This window comes from Podarcis pityusensis, assembly GCF_964106645.2.
Source record: "Podarcis pityusensis genome assembly, chromosome: 2".
Classification (NCBI taxonomy): Eukaryota; Metazoa; Chordata; class Lepidosauria; order Squamata; family Lacertidae; genus Podarcis; species Podarcis pityusensis.
Window position 1 is genome coordinate 10460518 of NC_138029.1, and position 25780 is coordinate 10486297.

Consider the following 25780-nt stretch of genomic DNA (forward strand, 5'->3'; position numbering starts at 1 on the left):
TCCTTTTCCTTCCTCCCCGACAACAAACACTCTGTGAGGTGAGTGAGGCTGAGAGACTTCAGAGAAGTGTGGCTAGCCCAAGGTCACCCAGCAGCTGCATGTGGAGGAGCGGGGACGCAAACCCAGTTCACCAGATTGCGAGTCCACCGCTCTTAACCACTACACCATGCTGGCATCTAGCTCAGAGATGTCCACACTGATTGACAGTGTCTCCCCAGGGCTTCCAAGGCAGGGGTCTCTCTGATCCCTGGTGATGCCAGGTGTTATGTACTGAGCTGAATCCTAGAACAATAGGATTCAGAATGCAGCAGTCTGATTGGTCCGCAGGAGCCACCCTATCCAGCTCCAGGTGGAAGTGAATCCGCAACCTGATTGGCCTGCAGGAGCAACCAGTCAGGCTTCTGGAGGAGGTGAATCCGCAACCTGATTGGCCTACAGGAGCAGCCCAGAATTAGCCTATCTCGCGGGGCCCATTGTGTAAATAATGTATATATAGCTAGATGTTTTGGGGAAAGTTTCATTCATTGCTACTATGAGCTGAATAAAGAGCATGAAATTCACACTCGACTCCGAATATATTTCACTGGCAATGAAGGTGGGATTCTGCTGAGCTGACTGCCATGCACAGCACCACTGCCTGCCGCACCGCTACATCGCACCGTGTATCCAGGCTTCAGCTCCGGGACACAAGGAACTCAGAATGGCAACTGACAGCAGCTTCTCACCGTTCAACCCAGCATATTCCACCGGGGATCGCGTCTGTATGCATAGCAGATGTTCTACCTTTTTGGAATGTTCTTCCATTGTCACAGCTGTACTGTTCTCCCCAAACTGTATCAGTGTACAAAGAAAATGCACGAAGCTTTTGGACCCAACACTATGCAGAGGCATTCAGTAGAAACAGGTGGAAACTTGAAGTACAACCAGTTCCAGGGGAAGTTGTTGTTCTAGGAGCATCCCTCTTTTTGTTCTTTTTAAATTTGATCTGCCTTTCTAACACCTCTGGTGTTTGGGTCATCTAAGTGACTTGTGAGAGGGGACTCTTTCTGAACATAGCAAGCAGCCTGAAGTGAAACCGAGTCCTGGATAACAATTCTGACAGTGATCTGATAGTCCCTTCAATCACAATGCTTGTTCTCCTCCCTTAAGAGTTATCTCAGGTAGTTGCTAAGGCACAGCTTCTTGTAACTTTCTTCTTCCTCCTGCTTCTGCTAGTGTCCTGCTTGCTCAAGATAACCTTCCAGTTTAACCAAGGATATTTGAGAACTGGAACTGAATTGTCCTCTTGGGGGACACAATGTTTTGTTTGGGCAGGCTTGGGAAATTCTGTCCCGCTTTTGATCGTTATCAAATTTGGCTTCATTAGGAAGCATTCCTTGTCTTGTGTCTGAGTCATTGGATTTAAGAGCAGACAGTCGGCTAGTTGCTGGGCATTTAAGGAGGCAGCAAAAACTGTAGCACGCAGGCTGGTAAATCTTTCAGGCAACAGAAAAGGGATATCAATAGCAGCTATCAATAGCAGCAGTCAATCAAAACTCTGGACAAATGGTTTACTACACTTCTATACTGATCAATAACTGATTTTTTGGGACAGTATACCTTAATCAAGGCTAAAACCATAAAGAAGAGCAGTACGTAAAATCTAAAATGGAACAAAAACAGCACAATACAAGACAAGAATAAAGCCAGCAATGGAGGATCACGGTAGTTTACAAGCAATGCCAAAACAATTTCTGAAAAGTATAGGAGAATAAAAAGGGCAGGCAGAGGGTTTTCTTGGAATGGCTCCCATCAGATGCCAAGGAGACAAATAACTGTACAACCTTTAGAAGACACCTGAAGGCAGACCTGTTTAGGGAAGTTTTTAATGTTTTATTATGTTTTCATATGTGATGGAAGCTGCTCAGAGTGGCTGGGACAACCCAGTCAGATGGGTGGGGTAGAGATAAAAAAATAATCATCATCACTTGGTGCCAAAAAGACCACAGTTTAGCTGCCAGACAAGCCTCTTTATGGAAGGCATTCCACAATTATATTCTGTGAACCACCCTGAGATCTTATGATGAAGGGTGGTATTGAAACCTAAATAGTAATAATAATAAAATTAAAGGTAAAGTACTCCTGGATGGTTAAGTCCAGTCAAAGGCGACCATAGGGTTGTAGTGCTCATCTCCCTTCACGCAGAGGGAGCCAGCGTTTGTCCACAGACAGCTTTCCGGGTCATGTGGCCAGCAGGACTAAACCACTTTTGGCACAACAGAGCACTGTGACGGAAACCAGAGCTCACGGAAATGCCGTTCACGTTCCTGCCGCAGCAGTACCTATTTATCTACTTGCACTGGTGTGCTTTCGAACTGCTAGGTTAGCAGAAGCTGGGACAGAGCAACTGGAGCTCACTCCATCATGGGGATTCGAACCGCCAACCTTCCGATCGGCAAGCCCCAGAGGCTCGGAGGTTTAGATCACAGCGATGAAGGGTGGCATCTAAACCTTAAATAGTAATAGTAATAATATTTTAAAAATAAAATAAATAATACATTAGACAACACCACAGAAAAGTCTCCCCCTTTAGTCGCTGGCTGTCATTTGGTGAGGAGAGCCTTGGAAGATAACCTCAAGAGTTCAGACAGGTATATGTGGGGCAAGAGACTTGCTCCTCCAGGTAACCTGGCCTCAAGCCATTAAGGGCTTTAAAGGTTAAAACCAGCACTTTGAATTCCCTGAGCTGAGGCATCAGAGCAACCGGGAAGCCCTGGCAGCCGAGAGGAGGAGTCAGTTGCATGCCAGGCCTCCCTGTACAGCAGGACACCTGGCGCTGGAGGCTGGTTTGCAAACAAAAGCTTCAAGAACACCTTGCTATATTGTGCGGCTCTTTCTCTCCCCTCCCCACCCCCCACCTTGCTGACCTATTTGGCCTTCTGCAAATTTGAGCCCAGCTTGAAACCGAGCAAAGGGCCTAATATATTTTTGCGGCTTAGTTGGGGATTCTTGTTAATTTGCAGAGGGGTGTTCGAAATGTGACCAGAAGAGTAATAGGGTGAGAGACTTAAATCCCAATATAGCCGCTAATCCTGCTTAATACGCTAAAGCTCTGCAGACCTGCTCCACTTTGCGGTTAGTCTCGAACCGTGCTTGGTAGGATACGGAAGGAACACGCCGCGGAGATGCAGCGTTGGCAGGTATCGCATCCGAGTTCCTTGTTTGGAAAAGCGAGGAGGGGGGCTAGCCTGCTGTCTGCCGCTAAATAAGTAAAAGGCTTGGCTTGGCTGGGGCGTTCCGTACGCGGCGCTTTACAGTTTGAATGCATAGCATACGGCGAACGCAAGTTCGGACAAGTATCCCTGAAAGCGTGTGGCCGAATCTGATAAAATATATAAAAAATAAAAATTCCAATTTCCTGCCGGTGTGGTGAGGAAGACACTTGCTGGAGTGCTGCAGGCAAAGGCGTGTTAAGGTGGCCAGGCTGAGACATAATCCTCCTGTTTCTCAAAGTGCCTGCTAATTGGTCCCCTGGAACAGATGGAGAAATTCTGCCGCATTTGGCAATAGCCATTTCATAGAATGGCATCCTTCCTGAAGCCCTTCCTTGATTCCACTTGCCGGTAGCCGTAGGTGGATTTCTGTTCCCAGGTTTGCTTTGAGCAGAATTTCCCGAGACAAAAGGGCTAGGTCCTAACTCTTCCATTAGTCAGGCTCCCTTTCTTCCATATAAGGCCATCCTGTTTTATCATTTCCTGCTTCAGCTCCCTTTTCTTTCCCTCTTCCTCCTCCCTCTCTCCCTTCCTCACCCTGGATGCAAGCTTTCTCCATGTGGCACAAGTTGCAACTGTTCACAGCTGTCTGAAACAGCAGAGAGGGCTCAAGGTCGGCGCTTTCGACTTCCTTTCTTTGGGGAGAGGAGGGAGCGGAAAAGCAGCCAAGCTGTTCTTGGCTTTTTGTTTTGTTTTGTTCCTTTAAGAAATAATAATCCTGGGACCTTTAAGTAACCGGCATTAACTTCTTGCTTGCTTCTTGTTGTCGTTTCTTCTCCTCAGAACACGGAAAACCTCCCCCCTCATTTCAAAAGGGGGACCCTCAGCGTCCTGAAGAAAAAGTGGGAGAACCCGCCGCTGGGGACAGAGGCTCGGAAGGAAGCTCTCCGAAGCAGCTTCGCTGAGGTTAGGCAGAAGTCTGTCAGCCCCGGTGGTGGAATTGAAGGCAGCGCCGCTTCCCTAGCTGAAACTGACAAAGGCCCGGGGATTGGTCCCGGCTTGCGGCTCCGTTCCTCTTCCGGAGTGATTGGCCGGTTCAGATATCCCAGTGTTGACAGCGAGGAGGCGAAAGCCCATTCGCCCGAGAGTGGGAAAATGGAAAATTGCCTTAGAGAATCCAGACCAGAAGTAGGAAAGCCTGAGGCCAATGAAAACCCAGATTCTTCAGGGAAAATAGAGAAATGTAGCGTTCCTCTGAGCAGGCTAAAGATGATGTTTGAGAGGGGGGATGCGAGCCAGACAAAGGTAAGGAACTGAATTGCTCCAGCTCCCCTTGGCTGTTTTGGTTTTTTTTTTCCTGGGGGGGAAACAAGGGGGTGGCTCTCAAAAGACTTGCCCGCTGTGCAAGTGGTGATCTTATTCTTCCTGTGGTAAAACGCATCTCATGGCTAGCTGGAGAAGCGCTAATATAACTCAGTGCCCAAGGGAGATGAATGCACACTGCAGAATGCAATTTTCCCACATGCCACACACACACACACACACACACACACACACACACTGCTGGAACAGGAAATTGAATGAACAAGCATGCTGGCTCCAGCCAAGCCCCAAAGATAACTGTGACGGGCACGTCTTACAATTTTTTTAAAAAGAAGTTTGTGTGTGATTGCAATTGCAAGCCGATGCTTTCTGCAGCTGTGACAGACACAGACTGAAGAGAGCCGGTTTCATATGGGAGATAAGCTTCTGCTGTCCTTTCCAATGTGTGCATGTCAGCAAATGTTTCTTGTCTGCTAAAAAAAGGGGGGGGGAATTATCACAGGAAAAATGCGTGAACATAGGCTGAGAGTGCCTGCTTTTGCTAGTTTTGACTTGCAAATTTCACAGGCCTTGCATTTTCCTACAACTGCTCATGAAATCTGATCCTGCATGTGGACTGCAGACTGTGTCCCCCCCGGGAAAATTGCGTAACTAGAAAATGAGTTGCATATGCCAATGGCTTCAAACACAGTCTGGTTGACTTTTTCCAGTTTTCTCATGGTTTCCTTCACTTTCGTCCCTTTGCATATGTGCCGAGTTCTTGCTAGAATATAAACAGGTATGGCTGAGACCTTTAAATAGCTGGAGGCTTAGGAAAGCCCAAATAGCTTTCAGTCGAGGTAAATTTAATAAAATTAGTATTTAAAATTGTTTCGGGAAGGAATGGTTTGCTTTATCTCAGTTGTAACTGATTTTAATTTGCTGACTGAGCTGTTCAATGAGTTCTGAAAATGATGTTCACTGGAGAAACCGCAGGGTGTGACTCTGTAGATCTCTTCCAAGAAACTGACACCAGCTCTCTGGAGAATAATAACTGCGTTGCCCTGAGCATAACAAAAGGAACTGTTTCTAAGAGATTGGACCACTTAGTCTAAGTGTTGTTATTGTCGATATCAGGAAATAATAAAAGTAGATTATGGCCTGTTCACATTAAACCATGGTTTGTTTTAAATTATGGTTTAATGTGAATGCTTTTTCCTCAGTTCCTGCTTTTCCACAAATGAAAGAAGCCAGTTTTTGGCTTTGCATGCTGTCTGAACCCTAGTCTGAACCTATTTGTTTCCTGCAAATAAAAGCACAGGCAGTAGCCAGGGTTTGTTCTTGGCTGACCATGGTTTGCTCTTGCGGTTCCTTTGGAGGTTTGGGCAACATGACAAGCGAAACTTGTTTAGTCAGCATTGGAGCAGTGGAAGGAACACAACAAGATTGTCTGAGCAGTGTGTACTTCCAACTACAGTGGTACCTTGGGTTACATATGCTTCAGGTTACATACGCTTCAGGTTACCGACTCCGCTAACCCAGAAATAGTACCTCAGGTTAAGAACTTTGCTTCAGGATGAGAACAGAAATCGTGCTCCGGTGGCATGGCTGCAGCAGGAGGCCCCATTAGCTAAAGTGGTGCTTCAAGTTAAGAACAGTTTCAGGTTAAGAACGGACCTCCAGAACAAATTAAGTACTTAACCTGAAGTACCACTCTATAGTTTATCGTGAACTATGGTTTAGCTTAATACGTGAACCAGACCAGCTTGTACCATTCTGGTGCACGTACGAACCTTCACATTGTACAAAATATTTTAGTGTTGTGTTTCCTAGAATTCTAAACAGAAACTGACTGAATGAGAGGTCATTTTACTGCTCCTAGTGAGCGATCAAGTTTTCCCCATAACATGGCAGCTTAGCTGTCTAGGAATATTCTTGAAGCAAGCCAGATAATTTGGGCTGCCACAGCAATTCCAGAGAGACAGAGTGCATACGTTGCGAGCTATATCCTCCAGTTTGAGTGCACATTTATTACCGTCCCAGTTTGCCGAATGGAAAGAAAGGGAAGGCCTTTTTTCTTCAGCTAACCAACACGGTTATAAATTATTTGCATTTGAGTTGTTGTGCTCGGATAGTCACGCAACACTAGGTGATCCTACTAGGGTGGGAAATGTCTCTGGAGCAGCTGCAACCACTAGATTGTGAGGTACACAGACTTTTTTTGGTAAACTGATAGCATCATCATCTGCACTTTGTTCAGGCATACTTACACCCATGCCGTTCAGGAGTTGCAGCCCAAGTACAGTGGTACCTCAGGTTACATACGCTTCAGGTTACATACGCTTCAGGTTACATACGCTTCAGGTTACAGACTCCTCTAACGCAGAAATAGTGCTTCAGGTTAAGAACTTTGCTTCAGGATGAGAACAGAAATCGTGCTGTGGCGACGCGGCAGCAGCAGGAGGCCCCATTAGCTAAAGCGGTGCTTCAGGTTAAGAACAGTTTCAGGTTAAGAACAGACCTCCGGAACGAATTACGTACTTAACCCGAGGTACCACTATATTTGAAACCTCTTTCTTCCCTCCCTCTTCGTCCTTAAGATCTTCCAAGGATGGCTACCGAAAATGCAGAAAGGCCTGGTATTTAAGAAGGCAATGGGGCCTTCTGCTCTGAGCAAGGATTGCTTAGGAAAGATTTTCAAGCGCCAAGACTTGTGTGCATGTGATGTTCGCATCCGCGTGCCATAAAAGAGCATCACTGTGGGAAGAAGGTAATGGAAGGGCGTTCAAGTCCAGGCAATGAGTGCCTCATTCCTTGGGCTTTGGGAGTTGGCCGAAATCCATTTTGGCTTGCTTGAGTCATGGAGTGGACATATCCTCTGGGATGATGAAGCAAGAGGTGCAGTAGGGGCTGCCAGCTATGATTTATCTTTCCAGGGACTGACTGACTGACTGCAGGGACTTCAGCCAGTGAGCTGAGGTTGGATAGCTGTCAAAGAGTATAGAATGAGGTGCAAGAGATCCTGAACAGTGATTAGAAAACCGCTGAAGGACTCTGTGTAACTTGGAGCACTTGAGAGCGGAAAGTTAGGGAAAATGGCTTATTAAACTTCTTTTTAAAAATTTAAAAAATCCTGGTTTGTAGGAGCCTGCCCATTTTCAGATGAAATCAGTTTTTCTCTAAAACAAAGCCCCACATTACAACATTTCCAGTTGGTTAAATTAACCACAGGCAGGAATGCAATCTTAATTGTTTGAATATTAAGAAACACATTTAGAGAGGAGGAAATTAGATCAGACAGAACCTTAAAACGCAATTGTGTGTATTCTGAGTTAGAAGCATCGCTGTTGGGTGAGCGGGTAGTCACTAGTTTTGTTGAGTTGGAATATAATTGTTGAGTAACAAATGTAACTTCTATATGGGGAAAAGAGAATAAAATATTATTACCAAACTTTTTTTGTTTGAATCCACCTGGGTTCATGGGCGTGGCCAAGGGGGGCAGAGGGGAGACTGCCCCCACATCAAGTAAATAAATAAAAATACCTAACTGACCAATTGTGTCGCAGATAGCTCTGTTCTGCCCCCCCCCCCATAAATAGCGCCCCAATGTAAATCCTGGCTATGCCCATGCCTGGGTTCCAGTCACTAGCAGAAAGCCCTGGTTTTCTGCAAAAGAAATGCTACTAACTTGCCAATTCATGAGGATTCTCTGAGCATGTACCATGTGTGAGATAGGCAAAGAGGTGATACCTCATTAGAAGTAGACTTTATTTTTGTCAAGATGCTGGGAACTCCGGAAGAGGACATACTGTAATTCCCACTCCTGATGTGCCCAAGTAGTTTTCCTGGAGCTGGTGCAAGTGCATTGCAAGAGACTTTTTTCACTTGATGATGGGAAACTTGAGTCGCCAATCTAACGTTATGCCTGGAAGGACGCAAGTCTCTGAAGACTGTGGCCAATGATTCTGTCCTTCAGGCTTCTTAATTAGAAATCGACCCCTAAAACAATTGAGACCCCATTACTGTATGAAAGCGCCACACCCTTTGATTAATTATTCCTGCCTTCCATCAGGATTTGTAAAATGAAACACTCACCAGCACCTTTAAAAAAACCTGATCTGGTTCTTCCTTATGATGCAGAGTACCAAAGAAAACACTTTTAAATACTTCAAGGGATTCGTCTGTTCGGAACAGAGAAATGGTCTTGAATCAGGCATAGGCAAACTCTGGCTCTCCAGATGTTTGGGACTACAATTCCCACCATCCCTATCTAACAGGACCAGTGGTCAGGGATGATGGGAATTGTAGTCCCAAATATCTGGAGGGCCGGAGTTTGCCTATGCCTGCTCTTGATCTCTCTCTAGATCTCTCTCTGATGTTAAAACTGCTTGTGCCTTGAGGTTGATTGATCTTGGCTTTTGCACTTCATCTAAAAAGAGGGCTGTTGAATCACAGAATTGTAGAGATGGAAGGAACCACGAGGGTCTTTTGCCCAACACAGGGCTCGAACCCACAACCCTGAGATTTAAGAGCAGGGGTCAGCAAACTTTTTCAGCAGGGGACCGGTCCAGTGTCCCTCAGACCTTGTGGGGGGCCGGACCATATTTTGAAAAAAAATATGAACGAATTCCTATGCCCCACAAATACAGTCATACCTCATGTTACGTTTGCTTCATGTTACGTTCTTTCAGGTTACGTCCCGCGGTGACCCGGAAGTACCGGAAAGGGTTACTTCCGGGTTTCACCGCTCATGCATGCACACAAGTGCCAGATTGCGCCACACACCTGCGCAGATACGGCGCTTCAGGTTGCGCTCTTTTCATGTTGCGAACGAGCCTCCGGAACGGATCCCGTTCGCAACCAGAGATGCCACTGTAACCCCAGAGACGCATTTTAAACAAAAGCACACGTTCTTCTCATGTAAAAACACCAGGCAGGCCCCACAAACAACCCAGAGATGCATTTTAAATAAAAGGACACATTCTACTCATGTAAAAACACGCTGATTCCCGGACCATCCATGGGCCGGATTGAGAAGGCGACTGGGCCGCATCTGGCCCCTGGGCCTTAGGTTGCCTACCCATGTTTAAGAGTCTCATGCACTGCCAACATGTTCTTCCAAGGCACTACTTGAGTCCTGCTTATGGGCTACCCAAAACTATCTGACTGGCCGCTGTGAGAGCAGGGTGTTGGACTTAGACGGGCCTTTGGTGTGATCCAGCTCTTACATTCTTAATAACTTTTAGTGTAATGAACTCTTAAGTCTACTGAACCTGGGAGGTCTCATAAAGTGGGGAGGCGTGACTGTGACTACTCAGACTCTACACAGGGATGGATGATAGGCTGTTTCAGGGAGGGATGCCCCCTTTCTGGCCATGCTTCTGTAAGTTTAGTAGCTGAGTGAAGGATAGAAACCCACCTACGTAACTTTTCCTGACCGAGGTGGCTTTTCCTGCATCAACAGGGCTTTAGACCAGGAGATCTTTCAATAGCACTTGCAACTTTTAAAATTCTGCACATGCATATGTGCATTTTTGCATGTACAGTGGTACCTCGGGTTACATACGCTTCAGGTTACAGACGCTTCATGTTACAGACTCCACTAACCCAGAAATATTACCTCGGGTTAAGAACTTTGCTTTAGGATGAGAACAGAAATCGTGCTCCAGCGGCGCGGTGGCAGCCGGAGGCCCCATTAGCTAAAGTGGTGCTTCAGGTTAAGAACAGTTTCAGGTTAAGAACAGACCTCCGGAACGAATTAAGTACTTAACCCGAGGTACCACTGTAGGTTTGTGCACAATTCTGCGTATAATTTGTTGGGCTTTAAAAAACACACAACCCTGAGTGTTTCAGACATAAATGGGCACTCGTTTCAAGAGGTCGTCTGATTCGAGCAAAGTTTGATAGGGTCAGAACTGCCAAATTATGTGCATAAATCCCCTTAAAACTGGTTCCTCCTGCATCCTTAGTTAAGCACCCACCCCAGTTGTTCTTGCTTTCCCCATGACAGGTTTCTTAAGTTTGCCTTCTTCTAACAAAAGAAATCAGAAACTCCTGTCTGCTAGTTTCTGCTTGCACAATGGGACATCTTTTCCCCTCCCCTACAGCCCACGGTAGGCTCTCAAAATCTGCTCCAGACCGTTGGAAGAGTCCCAGGAGCAGATTTTGGGGATGTGCAGCGAAAGAATAGGAAGGGGAAGCCTAGTTGTGTGAGGGGAAGGAACTCTACCTGTGCGGTGTTGCATACAGTCGATGAAACCCGGTTAGTTATCTAGTTTGGCCCTCGAACATTCAGTTGGATTTAACTTTCTAGTCAGAACCCCAGGTCCTGCTGTCTTCCCTTGTCTCCTTTTTGAAGGGAGCGGGTGGCGCTGTGGTCTAAACCACAGAGCCTCTTGAGCTTGCTGATCGGAAGGTCGGCGGTTCGAATCCATGCGACGGGGGTGAGCTCCCGTTGCTCTGTCCCAGCTCCTGCCAACCTAGCAGTTCGAAAGCACAGTGCAAGTAGATAAATAGGTACCACTGTGGTGGGAAGGTAAACAGCGTTTCTGTGCGCCCTGGTTTCCGTCATGGTGTTCCATTGCGCCAGAAGTGGTTAGTCATGACCCAGAAAGCTGTCTGTGGACAAACACTGGCTCCCTCGGCCTGAAAAGCAAGATGAGCACCGCACCCCATACTGTAATTGCCTTTGACTGGACTTAACCATCCAGGGGTCTTTTACCTTATTATAGCCTTGGTGACTATTTGATCCCAACCTGGTTTATCTGGGAGCAAGCCCCACTTACTCCAACGAGATTTACTTCTGAGTAGACAGAGGTTAGAATTGCTTTGCAAATGGACATTTTGATGCTCTAGCAATTTGGTTCAACTGAATGAAGTGTTTTTTCCCCTTTCTGTTCTAAACTTCCTGTTAAGAAGTTTCCATTCCATGGAAAGTAGAAATTGCTAGGTTGCCGTGAACTTTATTATATGTGGCCGTTACAAGCAGGCGTGTATTATTTCCCTTGCCAGCTTTCGCAGGCTGCTCATGCCCCAAAGCAACTACGTTTTGAATTTTTTTGTATTTTAATTACGATACCTCCATTGAAATCATGACTCCAGCTTCTTCCTGATGCTGGGATTTCCTGGAACTTGAACGCTGACCTAAAGTTCTGTTGACACAAACTATTCATGTTAAGTGTTTGGGAAAATCCTCACCAAAACGAATTCCTGTCTGCTTACGGCAAGCTGGGGGTTGGGGAGAGAAGACGCGGGTTAAGTTGCTCCAAATAAACTTGAGCAACCTCTCGCTTTCATTTGAAAGCCTCTACATTTAACAAGCGTTTTAGCTGATCTGCTTTCTAGCCAGCTGCAAATTGTTTAATGTTGATGTATGCTGCTAAATTGTAAAATGCATTTTCTCAAGCTTTGAGTTACCACCCACTGGTAAAAGGAAATACCATCTTTAATCCCCCCGGCTCAATATTCCTATTAAAGTAATAATCCAAAACCCAAAATTGCTTCCAAAATTTTTGTGCCTTTGACTTGCAGCCCCCACTTCAAGCTTCAGCTTGAAGCTTTTTCTGGTTTTGAAAGCAGCCCAAATTAGGGCTGGGTGATATCTGGTTTTGAATATTGCGAGATACCACCCAGCTAAATATTGCAATATACCGATATATCACAATGTCCGAAATAAGGATGGAGCTATGCAGAGACATTGGCTGGCTTCACAGTTTTCCCCACATTGTGATTTTTGCATAGGTCAAAAATTATGAAACCAATATCATGAAAATGGACTTGAAACCGGTTTTGGACAATATATCGCCTAGCCCTAACACACATCATGGTTTGAAATATATTTCCAGGTCAAAAACTATGAAACCAAATTGCTATATGGACTTCAAACTGGGTTTTGATGATATATCGATACATTGCTCAGCCCTAGCCCTAGACCAAGGTACCTAAGCAATTACTTCTTCTGGATATGCAGTTTGACAGAGTCCTCTGGCACTTCTTAAAGACTTCCTGTCACATGATATTCCGTAAATAGGAGTCTCTTTCTTTAGATGTGGAGAAAACAGCAGTGGGGAGCGTATGTCCATATACAGTGGCACCTTGGTTCTCGAACTTAATCTGTTTCAGGAGTCCGACTCCCGAAACCGTTCGAAAACCAAGGCGCGGCTTCCGATTGGCTGCAGGAGCTTCCTGCACTCAAGCGGAAGCCATGGAAGCCGCGTCAGACGTTCGACTTCCAAAAATGTTCACAAACTGGAACACTTACTTCCGGGTGTGCGGCGTTCGGGAGCCGTTTTGTTCGACAACTAAGCCATTGCGATACAGTTGAGGAAAAGAGTATGTTCACGGACATAGATATCAACAAGGCAACAGTTCTATTTCCCCGCTTTTGAATGCCTGATTTATGCCCCTTAATAATAATACTAATAATAATTTATAATAATTTTTTATTTATACTCCTCTCATCTGGCTGGGTCTCCCCAGCCACTCTGGGCAGCTCCCAACAGAATATTAAAAACACGATAAAACATCAAACATTAAAAACTTCCCTAAACAGGGCTGCTTTCATATGTCTTCTAAAAGTCAGATAGTTGTTTACTTCCTTGACATCTGACGGAAAGGCGTTCCACAGGGCAGGCGCCACTACCGAGAAGGTCCTCCACCTGGTTCCCTGTAACCTCACTTCTCGTGGTCAGAGAACCACCAGAAGGTCCTTGGAGTCGTTCCTCAGTGTCCGGGCCAAACAATGGGAGTGGAGAAACCTTCTTTGCACTGAGTTGCAGCCCATTGTAGGTTCTGGTGCTAAAAAGAAGCACCCCGCCTTGATGCAAAATAGAAAAATGTAAATAACTCCTGCCAACCTAGCAGTTCGAAAGCACGTCAAAGTGCAAGTAGATAAATAGGTACTGCTCCGGTGGGAAGGTAAACGGAGTTTCCGTGCGCTGCTCTGGTTTGCCAGAAGTGGCTTAGTCATGCTGGCCACATGACCCGGAAACTGTACGCTGGCTCCCTTGGCCAATAAAGTGAGATGAGCACTGCAACCCCAGAGTTGGCCACCACTGGACCTAATGGTCAGGGATCCCTTTACTATGTTCTATGTGAATAAGCAGCCTGCTAAAGATCGCTTTACTAATTCTTCATCAACAGAAAATCTTGAGACCTTTGGTCTGAACTGGTGGTGATGGACCAGGAATGAGAGGTTGGGAGTTGTGGTGGGTAGCTCAAGGAATATGTTGACCTAATGCACGGCACGGGTGAAAAAGCCAAATCCCATGTCAGGGATCATTAGGAAAGGATTGAAAATAAAACTGCTAATAATCATAACAATGACATGATAGAAGTTGGTCAAATTATGCCTGGCACTGGAGAAGGTTGATAGAGAAAAGTTTTTCTCCCTCATAACCAGGGCCGGATTTAGTTTTGATGAGGCCCTAAGCTACTGAAAATAATGGGGCCCTTTATATGTCCAACTGTACTTTGTCAATAACAAATTGTAGCTGTTTTTTGTGTTGAATACATATGGTAATTTATGGACCTAATAGGTATCTAAAGCCATTTGCACATAACAAAATATGTATTTTATCAAAGTAATTTTGGAAAAGTCCATGCAGAATGTAGGCACTCTATATAGAGAAATGAGCAAACCAGTGATATTTTAGGGAGTAGGCTAGCAGGCGGGGGCTATTACTTACATCATAGGAGCCTACACAACACAAAACACTGTTGCTGTATGTAGGTTTTATTTTATTTGTTTTTTATCTTATATCTTGGAAATTTACATCCACCTTTTTTTCCTTTAAATTTTTTGGGGGACCCCAAGAGAGTGGGGCCCTAAGCTATAGCTTGTTTAGCTTATACTGTACGTAAATGAGTCATAACACTGGTTGGTCTCTGTGAAAACAGAATGCCAGTCAAATGTACCATTAGCCCCATCCAGCAAGTTCTTCTTAGGTTCTTTCTGTCTTAAGACCCATGTGATTGCCAGTTTTGAGTAATTATATGCAGGCCAGTATTTGTCAGTCTTATGAGATTTCATTTTTATTGGCACTGTAACTTTTCGTTAGCTTCCCTGGGAATCTGTAGAAAGGTGGAGTTAAAAGTAATAAACTTCTTTTTAAAAAACCACAACAAAATTAAAGGTTTGCGCAAGCCCTGGGGCCTCATTTGGCAGTGTGGCTTGTCTGTCTTGTACATTCAGCTTTGTAGATTAATATTAACTTAGTTTAAGATTCCCACCGCACCCCCAGCTAGGTAAATGTGGCCTACCTAGGTTATAAAGAAAGTGGTTGTGATTGGTACAGTGGTATCGGTGCACATGGAATCAGTGCTTTTTTTTCTGGGGGGGAAAGTGGGGGAACTCACCACAAAGTTCGTTTGTTCGTTTATTGTGAGCCCAGTCGCAGTGCTGCCCCCAGCTTCTGCCCAAGGCAGTGGCTAAATGTAAGATGTGGTTAATAAGCTCAAGCAGACAATGATCTGGATTATAAGTGGCCACAACTTTGATTACAGATATAGGTGGATTTTTGGCTCAGACATTGGATGTATATCTGTTCTAGCCCCAACATACAAAAAATAAATATTATTTAATTTTAAAAAGGTAAGGGGAACCCAGTTTCCTCTAAAATCTGCTCAAGAAAGCCACTGCATGGAATGATGGGTAACCATTAAAAAAAGAGATCTCTGCCCCTTTGGTGCAGAGATGCGGGTGGCGCTGTGATTTAAAACACCAAACCTCTTGGGCTTGCTGATCAGAGGGTCGGCAGTTCGAATCTGCGCAACGGTGGTGAGCTCCCATTGCTCTGTCCCAGCTCCTGCCAACCTAGCAGTTTGAAAGCATACCAGTGCACGTAGATAAATAGGTACTACTGTGGCGGGAAGATAAACGGCATTTCCGTGCGTTCTGGTTTCCGTCACGGTGTCCCATTGTGCCAGAAGCGGTTCAGTGATGCTGGCCACATGAACCAGAAAAGCTGTCTGTGGACAAACGCCGGCTCCCTCGGCCTGAAAGTGAAATGAGTGCTGCAACCCCATTGTCACCTTTGACTGGACTTAACCATCCAGGGGTCCTTTACCTTTACCTATAGTTTAATGTTTGACGGGTGGAAGACAACTGAGGGAGGGTTGGGAAGGGAGATGCAAGAATGAGGAGGCAGAAAGACAGCTAGCTAAGCATGCATGCTTTGTTCCAGCTGGGATGGAGAGTTATACGAAAGTCTTAATGGACGAAGTAGGTTCTGGGGAGTGCATCTGAAGGAGGAGAGAAGGGAAGCTCTGAGTCCAGACACAGAGTAGCGAGCAGGAAAGAGCAAAGTAGTTTTAAGCGAGCTGGAAATCTCCAGGTGGTTTAAGGCCACAGATCAGGGAGATGGAAGGTCTTTGGCACAGGAGCTAAAATAAGCATGAGGAGTAGAATGGGACAGAGGAGAAGAGAGAGCTGAGAAGTAAGGACAAGGTATTTGTGCTGGAAGGGAAGCTACTGGAGATATTTGAGGACATCCATGATACAGAGATAAACAAATACTCGGCCACAGAGTTCTGGATAGAGTTGTGGAAGGACTGAGGTTGTGGCAAAAGGAAACCTAGAAGGCTTGTAGTAGAGGCAGGAGCTAACCAAGCATTTCAGCCAGGGAAACCGAGGAGATGTAGAACTGATTTTTGTTGTTACGTAAATGATGTATATTCTTTATATTAACGAATATAATTTTATTGGCCATGAAACCTGTGTGCTCAAAAGCACGATGCTCAGACAATCCGTTTCGGAACGAGCCAGTAAACTGATGGGTTTGTGCCTTTCTTTCCTTTTGTTTTTAAAGCAGGTTTTTCGTGACCAAGGCAGGGCTGGTGGTGGTAGGAGAATCTCGGAGAACAGCTTTTCCTCGGAAGACCTTGACTTCAGTTCCGGAGAAAGAAGCCACAATGTCTCAGGTGGGCAGCGTTCAATGTTGAATGGATCTTTGTGTTATGACGGCTTCTCCCCAAATGGTACGGTACACTGGTTAAGCATCATTTTGGCAAAGTGGAAGAGGGATCATCTCCAAAACCTGGGATGTCCGAGGACAGCACTGCGGATCAGCAGTGCTGCCATACTCCATGGTTTGAAGGGTAGCAAAGCATGCCAGGACTTTTTTCTGTGGTGGCCCCTGGTTTGTGGAATTACCTCCCTTCTGAGGTGCATATGTGCCATCACTTCGTGCTTTTGGACAGTTGGTCAAGATGTATCTCTCTACCCAGGCCATCAACTGAGTGGATGTTTTCCCTCCTTCTCTGCTGCTGCACACTACAGTGGTGCCCCACAAGACGAATGCCTCGCAAGACGAAAAACTCGCTAGACGAAAGGGTTTTCCGTTTTTTGAGTCGTTCCGCAAGACGAATTTCCCTATGGGCTTGCTTCGCAAGACGAAACGTCTTGAGAGTTCTTGCGAGTTTGTTTCCTTTTTCTTTAAGCCGCTAATAGCCGCTAAGCCGCTAAGCCATTAATAGCCGCTAATAGCCGTGCTTCGCAAGACGGAAAAACCGCAAGACGAAGAGACTCGCGGAACGGATTAATTTCGTATTGCGAGGCACCACTGTACCGTTTTGTCATTCTGTTGTTAGCTGTTCTGTTATTTTAATGTAAATTGTATTCTGCCGATTGTACTTTGTTTTGTAACCTGCATTTGGACCACTTGGTGAAGGGCGAACAAACTATAAACTAATTGATGTTCCTCTCATTTTATGCAGAGTAGCAATAAGAATAAGAATAAGAATAATTTTATTATTTATACCGCACCCATCTGGCTGGGTTTCCCCAGCCACACTGGGAGGCTCCCAACAGAATATTAAAAACATTGTTATATAATGAAAACCTATGCCCTTCATTTTAATGTGCAGGACTGATATCTCTGTGTTGCTTTTAAAATTACAGTTGCAAATTTAAAATTGCGATTGCCCCCTATGCGCTGCTGAGATCTTCAGTTTTTATTTTTGGTCCCTGAGGCGGCAAGAGGGTGTACAGTACATGGAATAAAAAGGGGCCAGTATAGCTATTTCGTGTTATAAGGAAAACCATGAAGGCACACAATATAGATTCATGTGAGGCATCTCTTGGGATAGCACTATTCCACACATGCATAAGAGAGCATCGATAGGGAAACAATATGCATCCATACCACAGATAGCAGCTGGAGGATTATTGTCAAACTTCTTCCTTATTATTATGATTGATGCAATGATCTTTGTCATCATCACCAACAATGCTAGGGCACCATCATCAAGCATTGTAAATCAGCGTTATCATTTCCCCAAATTGTACATTTGGGGGGGGTTGGGAGAGAAACTAAGGCAAAGACTACCTTGGCAGAGGCAATATTTGGATTGGGAGAGGACTTCCCGGTTCATAGCTGAGTCTGCTGACTGATTTGTGGTTCGTAGTCCATAATTTATTTGTCCTTTGCTTTACCAGTCTGTGATAATCCTGCTAGCAGTTGCTTTCCCGAGGGAAATACAGTTGTTTCTTTTGACATCTTTCCCTCCACAACCAGTGCTATTTGCCTTGCATTCCTGAGCATTTGCTTGTATTGCACCTGCTCACCGTACAAGGCTTCTGGTGGCATGTACTTGTGTGTATTGATGTTTCCTGTTGCTACTGTTACCTGAAATGAATTGGCAGACGCGGAAGAAGGGGGTTGGGGTGGGGAGAGCAGAAACTCTTAGCTGTTGTGAGTGCAGAAGCGACAAGAGACAATTCTTCAACGGCTGTAGGATAGATAGCGTGACATAACAGTGCAACTAGGTGGGAGGCCAGGACAGTTACTTGACCCACCCTGGGTTGTACCATGTCCTTTAAAGTGAGGGGGAAGCTAAACTACACTATGGGGTGAAGGGATGAGCCTTTCCATTGCCTTCTTGTTGCCCCTGAAACAACAGTTTTGGGGGGTGTTTCTTCTAGTGACCAAACATAGCCCCAGCAGTTTGGAGAAGAGAATCTGCCTTTAGGTTCAAACGTACGAGCAACAAAAAGGTTCAGGCTTCCTCCCACCCCACCCCCTTCTGTCTGCCAATGCTACACTTTTCAAAGTCTCCCCATTCTTCTGCCTTGAAGGGATTGGGCAATAATCTGTTCCTCTCTCGGTGCCAGTTTGGCCCTTGGCTAGCAAAGGAGATTGTGGATCCTTCAAAACAGGTGTCAGAACAGCCCTTGAGATGCAGTTATCATGCCTTGGTTAGGGGAAATCAATTCCTTGATGGCCTTTCTCATTCCAAATACCATCCCTTTCTCTTTTCTGCTTCCCTCTCCCACCCCCACCCAAAAATATACGATTTCATTCCTGGGCAAATCTGCATTAGGGGACGTGGGTAACACTGTGGTCTAAACCACTGAGCCTCTTGGGCAGGCATAGGCAAACTTGGCTCTCCAGATGTTTTGAGACTACAGTTCCCATCATCCCTGACCACTGGCCCTGTTAGCTAGGGATGATGGGAGTTGTAGTCCCAAAACATCTGGAGGGCCAAGTTTGCCTGTGCCTGTTCTTGCGCTTGCCATTCGGAAGGTCGGCGGTACGAATCCCCACGACGGGGTGAGCACCCATTGCTTTGTCCCAGCTCCTGCCAACCTAGCGGTTCGAAAGCACACCAGTGCAAGTAGATAAATAGGTACCGCTGCGGCGCGAAGGTAAACGATGTTTCCGTGCGCTCTGGTTTCTGTCGCAGTGTTCCGTTGCGCCAGAAGCGGTTTAGTCCTGCCGGCCACATGACCCGGAAAGCTGTCTGTGGACAAACGCCGGCTCCCTCGGTCTGAAAGCAAGATGAGCGCCGCAACCCTATAGTCGCCTTTGACTGGACTTAACCGTCCAGGGGTCCTTTACCTTTTTACCTTAGGTAAAGGTAAAGGGACCCCTGACCATTAGGTCCAGTCGTGACCGACTCTGGGGTTGCGGCGCTCATCTCGCTTTACTGGCCGAGGGAGCCGCCGTACAGCTTCCGGGTCATGTGGCCAGCATGACTAAGCCGCTTCTGGCAAAAACGGCACAAAAGCGCCGTTTACCTTCCCCCCAGAGTGGTACCTATTTATCTACTTGCACTTTGACGTGCTTTCGAACTGCTAGGTTGGCAGGAGCAGGGACCAAGCAACAGGAGCTCACCCCGTGGCGGGGATTCGAACCGCCGACCTTCTGATCGGCAAGTCCTAGGCCCTGTGGTTTAACCCACAGCACCACCCACGTCCCTACCTTTTTACTTTACCGACTAGTAATGACAACTGTCTGCTCTCGTGTTCTAGGTCATCCGCTGTGCATCTCTCCGACATCAAGCCTGGAGAAAGCAGAGAGCAGGAAGAATCAGGAGATGCCTCGCTTGTCGGAAACATCCATCAAGGATAGGCTTGCTAAGTACCAGGCAGCGGTCTCTAAGCAGGGAAGCTCTGGTGGTCTTGTGGTAGGTCCTCCCTTTCTTATAACTGGCCAGCTGTTGCTTTACCAGAGCCCACTGCATGAGGGGTGACTCCAGCGAAGGCTGATCTTGTTTGGAAGAAGGTGCAATACTTGGATCCTTGAGGAGTGGCGTTGGTGACTTGTACAATGCATTTTATACAGTGCATGTAGGTTGTTTTAAAGCTGCTGAAAGGGTTTTCAGACACCCCTCTTCCTCCTGCTTTTGGAAAGGCTACTGTCTCTTGGTTTGCATGTGCCTAGCGCTCTGCCTATGAGGATCTCTGCATGCATTCAGAAACCAGCCTGGCCATCTTGCTGGGAGCATGTTTATAGGGGGAAGCCAGGTGCAAAACGGTGATGTGACTTGCCCAAAGCCTTGCTATCTTTTCTCTCCCCCCCCCCCCTTTTTTCCTGGTTCATTGTATGGTGTTCTGTGTAATCAATGGATTCATCTTCTCCCTGCACGACACCCACCCCCCGGCTCCAAGCTCCAATTCATCCATAACAATGTTATTTGTTCATGCTGTGCTTCTGCGGCTGATCTGTACTTGGCTAGACAAATATTTGAATGGGAGATGGAATAGCTGCTGTAGAGCAATTTGTCCTTCAAGGGGAAAATTAGCAGGAGTGCCAGGTTTCCTGATTTGGGGGGTGGAGGTACTGTTTTGTTCAAAATTGGTGACTTCTGGTAGCTTTGTGTCCACAACCCAGTATCCTCCCAGACTCATGATAGCTTAGCCACTGCTTTTCTTTTTCTGGATTAAAAAGGGAAGCATGTGTCACACTTTGAGGTGAAAAAACTTGGGTGGTTTGGCTTTTTAAAAAAAGTGTAAAAAGGTAAAGGGGCCCCTGACCATTAGGTCCAGTCGTGGCCGACTCTGGGGTTGCGGTGCTCATCTTGCCTTATTGACCGAGGGAGCTGACGTACAGCTTCTGGGTCATGTGGCCAGCATGACTAAGCCGCTTCTGGTGAATCAGAGCAGCGCACGGAAAAGCGGTTTACCTTCCCGCCAGAGCGGTACCTATTTAACTACTTGCACTTTGACGTTCTTTCGGACTGCTAGGTTGGCAGGAGCAGGGACCGAGCAATGGGAGATCACCCCGTTGCGGGGATTCGAACCGCCGACCTTCCGATCGGCAAGTCCTAGGCTCTGTGGTTTAACCCACAGCGCCACCCGCGTCCCTAAAAAAAGTGTATGCAAGAGTAAAAAGGGGAAAGCGACATGCTTAGAAGAGCCCACACCCTCTTCATCTTCCCCACAGATTGCTGATGTGACTTGAGCAGAGATGTGGGGCCGTATTCAGGTACTGCGTCCTGCCTGCGCATGGATTTCCGCTTGTGCAACAAGATTTCCTCCCTCCCACTGTCTGTGCCCTGCACCTTCCCCAGTTCTGCTCCAGAGAGTTGGGGTAACCCCTAGTACAGATTTAGGGGTGGATGCAGAACGGGGGAGAATGTTTTGTTGCGCAAGCGGAAACGTTCCATTAAGTGCTGTGTTCGATTGCGCCCATAGTTGGCAACCTCCCCTTGCCAGGGGCAAAGAACCCTGCTGTCTCAGGGATGGTGGAAGGATCAAATTGCCTTCCAATACAGAGCATATGTTTCTTTATTTAAAGCAATTGCTATGCTGCTTAACACCATAGTTTCAAAATCAGAAAAAAGCTGGCTTTGCTGAAATTATTTTTTTTTTTAAAAAGGTCTTCACTAGGCAGCTGAAGTTCAGTACAAAGAGAGGGGCCTGTTTGATCTTGGCGATGAGGTTGTTTCGTAGAATTGGGCCGATAATACTGAGTACATGGCACTTGGTGGATGTGTCTAAGCCATGTGGGGGGCCACTAACAGTGACTCCCCCAAAGACTTCTGTGATCATGCAGGGATATAAGGGATCGGATGGTCCTAGTGGTATACTGGACCCAAGTTGTTAAGAGCCTTCTAAATTAATACAATAGCCTTGAACCTGATTTTAAACACAGGAGTTATATAGTGTCAGAAGTCTGTCATTGTCCCCACCCCCTGCCTCTTCCCATCTATCCCAGCAGAGGCTAATGGGAAAGGAGGCAAAGCTGGAACAATAAATCATACAGGGATACAGCAGGCAGACTCCTTTGGATGGGTATTGTGTATGCAAGAGCCTCTAATTATGAATTCTATTGTTTGTTGTATGCTGTTGTGACCCTGCACACATTTTGAGCATCGTAAGCAGGTAAACACAGCACAATCTAGATTTCATAAGCACTAGGGAAGCTGGTCTTCCCTTCTGCCTCTCTTGCGCTAACAGGGAATTCTCTGAAAATTCTTAAACTTCTTGAGTTTGCTCCATCTTGCAATGGGCAGGTTCACCTCTCTGACACAGGGCCTTTCTTCTTCTTGCCATATGCAGCGCCGTATTTCTGATGCTCTAGTTCAGTAATTGAAAGGAAATTAATGGCATGGGTAATTGCACCTTGATTAACAAATCTGCTTAACTACTAACGGCTTCCCTCTGCTTTGCCTTCAGTTTCTTGCCTTGCTTTCTCAAATAACAGGTGTCAGCAGTCTGTTGGCTTCTAGGGGTGAATTGGTCAATGCACAGAGCCTCTTAAGCACACGATTATGTCCAGATTTTTAATAATAATGGCAGAAGAGGCTGAGAATCCCAGATCAGAAGCAATCTTAGGGCTGAACTCCTCATTACACAGAAATGTGCGTAGCAGGATCCCAGGGACCCCTTGTAAAGGAAAACTGTGTGTGTGTTTTTTTTGTGTTTTGGGGGGTGGTGTTATTTCTCCACTGGAATAGTGGTGGTGGTGGGGTGCTTAACCCTTTACCTGCCAGCAGCTTTTCTGCTGTATCTTCCACTCCATGGGACTCCAGGTCCGTTTGCCTTTGTGATGGAGCTGAGATTTGCTTCTGAGCATCAATGTGGTGGGTTTTTCAGGAAAAATAAAAAATAAAAATCAGGCTAAGTTGCCTAGGGTAATTAGCACCAGGAAAAAAAACTCACTTTGAATGGGAAAAATCTGCTGATGCCCAGATCCAATTTAGCAAATGAAAGTAAAATAAAAATGCTAAACAGAGCTAAAGATTTTGCAACTGCCAAGCTTGTCTAATAATGCATTTGCAGCTGGTATCCAATGGTTGTTACTTAAAAGCTCTCCGCCATGCGTGGAAGGCAACGGATGTTTGGCACACCAGCTTTAGAAAGGTAGAGCTGCTTTTGCAGTTGTTTTCTGCAGTTGTTTTGGCTGTGTGATTTTGCCCATATGCATAATCAGGGTTTTCCCCCAGCCAGAACTCACTAGAACTCAGTTCCGGCACCTCTCAGGTGGGTGCCATTGCCATTTTAAGAGAACAAGGGAGGTGTTCATGGTGAGTTCTGGCATGGCGAGTTTCTAGAAAAATAGCACTGTGCATAATTCCCGGAACGTAACACCCATGTAAGATGTAAGTCGACTGTACATGCAATAGCTAGTTAAATTGGATGGTAAGCTATTTTTTTAAAATAGCAATAAAATGCAATAAAAGCATGCTTTGTATGGAACCTGTGTTAACAGCGTTCAGGAGACTGGAAGGCAATGTTTCTTAAACATTTCCCCTTGCTTGATGCAAGGTTTTTGGATCCTTTTGTTTGAATTTGAAGGGGATGCATGCTTATTTAACGACTTCTCTGCTAATTTGTGGTAAAGCCTGACAGCTGGCTTGGGTCAGAGTTCAGTGTCTTATTTTGTGAAGACTATTAGTAACAGTTGCTGTGTAGGATAAATAACAGCTCTGGCCACCTAAGAACTTCATCTAGTAAGGAATAAGGCCTCTCTGGGAAAACACTCTAATGTGTTGATAGAAACTGCTGTATCTTGATACTCAGGGCTCCAGCGTTGTTGTTGTTTTAAAGCCACTTTAAGGATACGATTGAAGGGTGGTATAAAAATACTTCCGTTTCCATTGTCCTATAACATACCCGACTTTCTCAAAAGGCTTGAGCGAGCTCCCCCCCCCCTTTAAGGACTTAAAATATACCAACGCTCAAGTGCTTTGTCATTCTGTAGAGTGAGACTCAAGCCACTGAAAGCGAAGATAAGAGCTACAATTGTGAACAGAAGGAGAACTTGCCACCGTCCTCAGAAGATACGTTTCCCCAGCAGGATGGGGAGAAGGTAAGAGATGGATCGTGTTGGGTGAAGATCAGAACAGCTTCGCATGGGAGTGGAACTGCTTGGAGACGCACACCCGGAACACTGTAAAACCGCAACATCTGGAAACTCGAGTTGTATCTGCTGATGTAAATTGATTGCAGGCTGTGCTGAGGTTCTGACTGTAACATCACGGAAAACAGCATTGAATCTAAGCCATTGAATCTATCTGTAAAGCATGCTAGGGTTCATATCCTTTTTTTCTTCCCTTAGCACCGGCTACCTAAAACTACATTCCAGCGTTGTACAAGTGCAACAGGACTTCACTTTCCTCTCTGCCCCCTACCCCTGCACTCCCTCAATCTGCTTGGGAAGAGTTCCTTATTATAATTATTATTTATTGAATTTATACAACACCCTATACCTGGGGTCTCAGGGCGGTTCACAGAATAAAATCAAAACAGCAACCAAATACCGCCTCCCAAAAAAACCAACACTTTTTAAAAGGGCATAGGATGTACATCGGATCAACCAAAGGCCTGGTTAAAAAGGAGTATTTTTGTCTGGCACCTAAAGGTGTATAATGAAGGTGCCAGGCGAACTTCTCTGGGGAGAGCATTCCACAGATGGGGATCCACTTCAGAAAAGGTCCGTTCTTGTGTTGCCACCCACCACACCTCTCGAAGGAGGGGGCACATTAAAAAGGGGCTCAGAAGATGATCTCAAGGTCCGGGTAGGTTCATATAGAAAGATGCGATCCTTGAGGTATTGTGGTCCTGAGCCGTTTAAGGCTTTATAGGTCCTTAATCGTCTGGAGCAAATTTTGAGGGGTGGGGGGGAGGATAAGAAAGCGAAGTCCTGTTGCATGAGTGGAAGTCAGTTCTGCTTGCACACAGATAGTATTGGATATAACCCAAAGGTTGCTAGGTTAATACTGAGTAGCATCCTGTCTTTGTCACCGAAAAATTTACTGCTCCATAGAAACAAAATGTGAGCTCCAGCGTTCTTCCATATCAGAATGTTAAAATCTTATTTCTATCTGTATGTTTTGCCTTGGGTACTTTTCAGGGTGGCTGGGTATCTAAATCTTGCACAGTATTCACTTGTTGCAAGGGGGTTTTCTGTGCAGGATATGTTTCTGGCGGACTGTTTCCTTTTGCTAACTTTGGGCAAGTCACTGAGACCAACACCTCTGTCTTTCCTTCCTCTTCCCACCCACCTTTTGTTAAATTGGGAGTGGAAACTCTCTGTCTCTTCTGTAAGTGGATGTTTCATCAGAAGTGGATATCCTCAGCTGGAAAATTCTAAGCACAGATGCAAAACACTAGAGATTTTAGTGCAGTCAGATACTGGAAATGGTGTGAAACATCATTTACTCCTGTCATTCAACGTGTGCAAAACACAGTGATTGAAATCCTGTGTACATTTAGGCTGCCTAAACCCCACACACCTGGGAGTAAGCACCATGGAATTCCGTAGGGTTTACTTCTGAGTAGTCATGGTTAGGATTGTGCTGTAACTGTGCACTGGATCGCAGCTTGAGGTTCAAACTCTCGACCATGTGCAGTTTTCACCCTCACCTTAAGTTCTTTGGATTCCCAGAACCAGTGCCTCTTCCATTCAGTGAGTTTTGGTATTTAAACTCCTTTTTCACTTTTTCACAGCAGAACTTCCCACAGAAAATGGGAGAAGCTCCCTAGCCCTGCATTAAATCTCTCCCCTGTCCTGCAATTCTGCCCCTGCTTGCTTTTATCATTTCAGAAATAAACATCTTGA

At 45.8% G+C, this 25780-nt stretch overlaps 1 protein-coding gene across 7 annotated transcripts in view; it reads left to right on the forward strand.

The window, feature by feature from the left end:
- Window positions 1-25780, forward strand: part of LIMA1 (LIM domain and actin binding 1) — a 70689-nt gene that overhangs the window by 29599 nt on the left and 15310 nt on the right. For 2 of the 7 annotated variants that reach the window (XM_080994486.1, XM_080994483.1), the window contains exons 4-7: window positions 4035-4496; window positions 16301-16412; window positions 19744-19898; window positions 23921-24028. In XM_080994486.1, coding sequence (XP_080850612.1) covers window positions 4035-4496; window positions 16301-16412; window positions 19744-19898; window positions 23921-24028 — 837 coding nt within the window. Of the gene's footprint in view, window positions 1-3848; window positions 3865-4034; window positions 4497-16300; window positions 16413-19743; window positions 19899-23920; window positions 24029-25780 lie in introns of those variants that run through there. The other 5 variants (XM_080994489.1, XM_080994484.1, XM_080994488.1 and 2 more) reach the window with 5 other exon arrangements.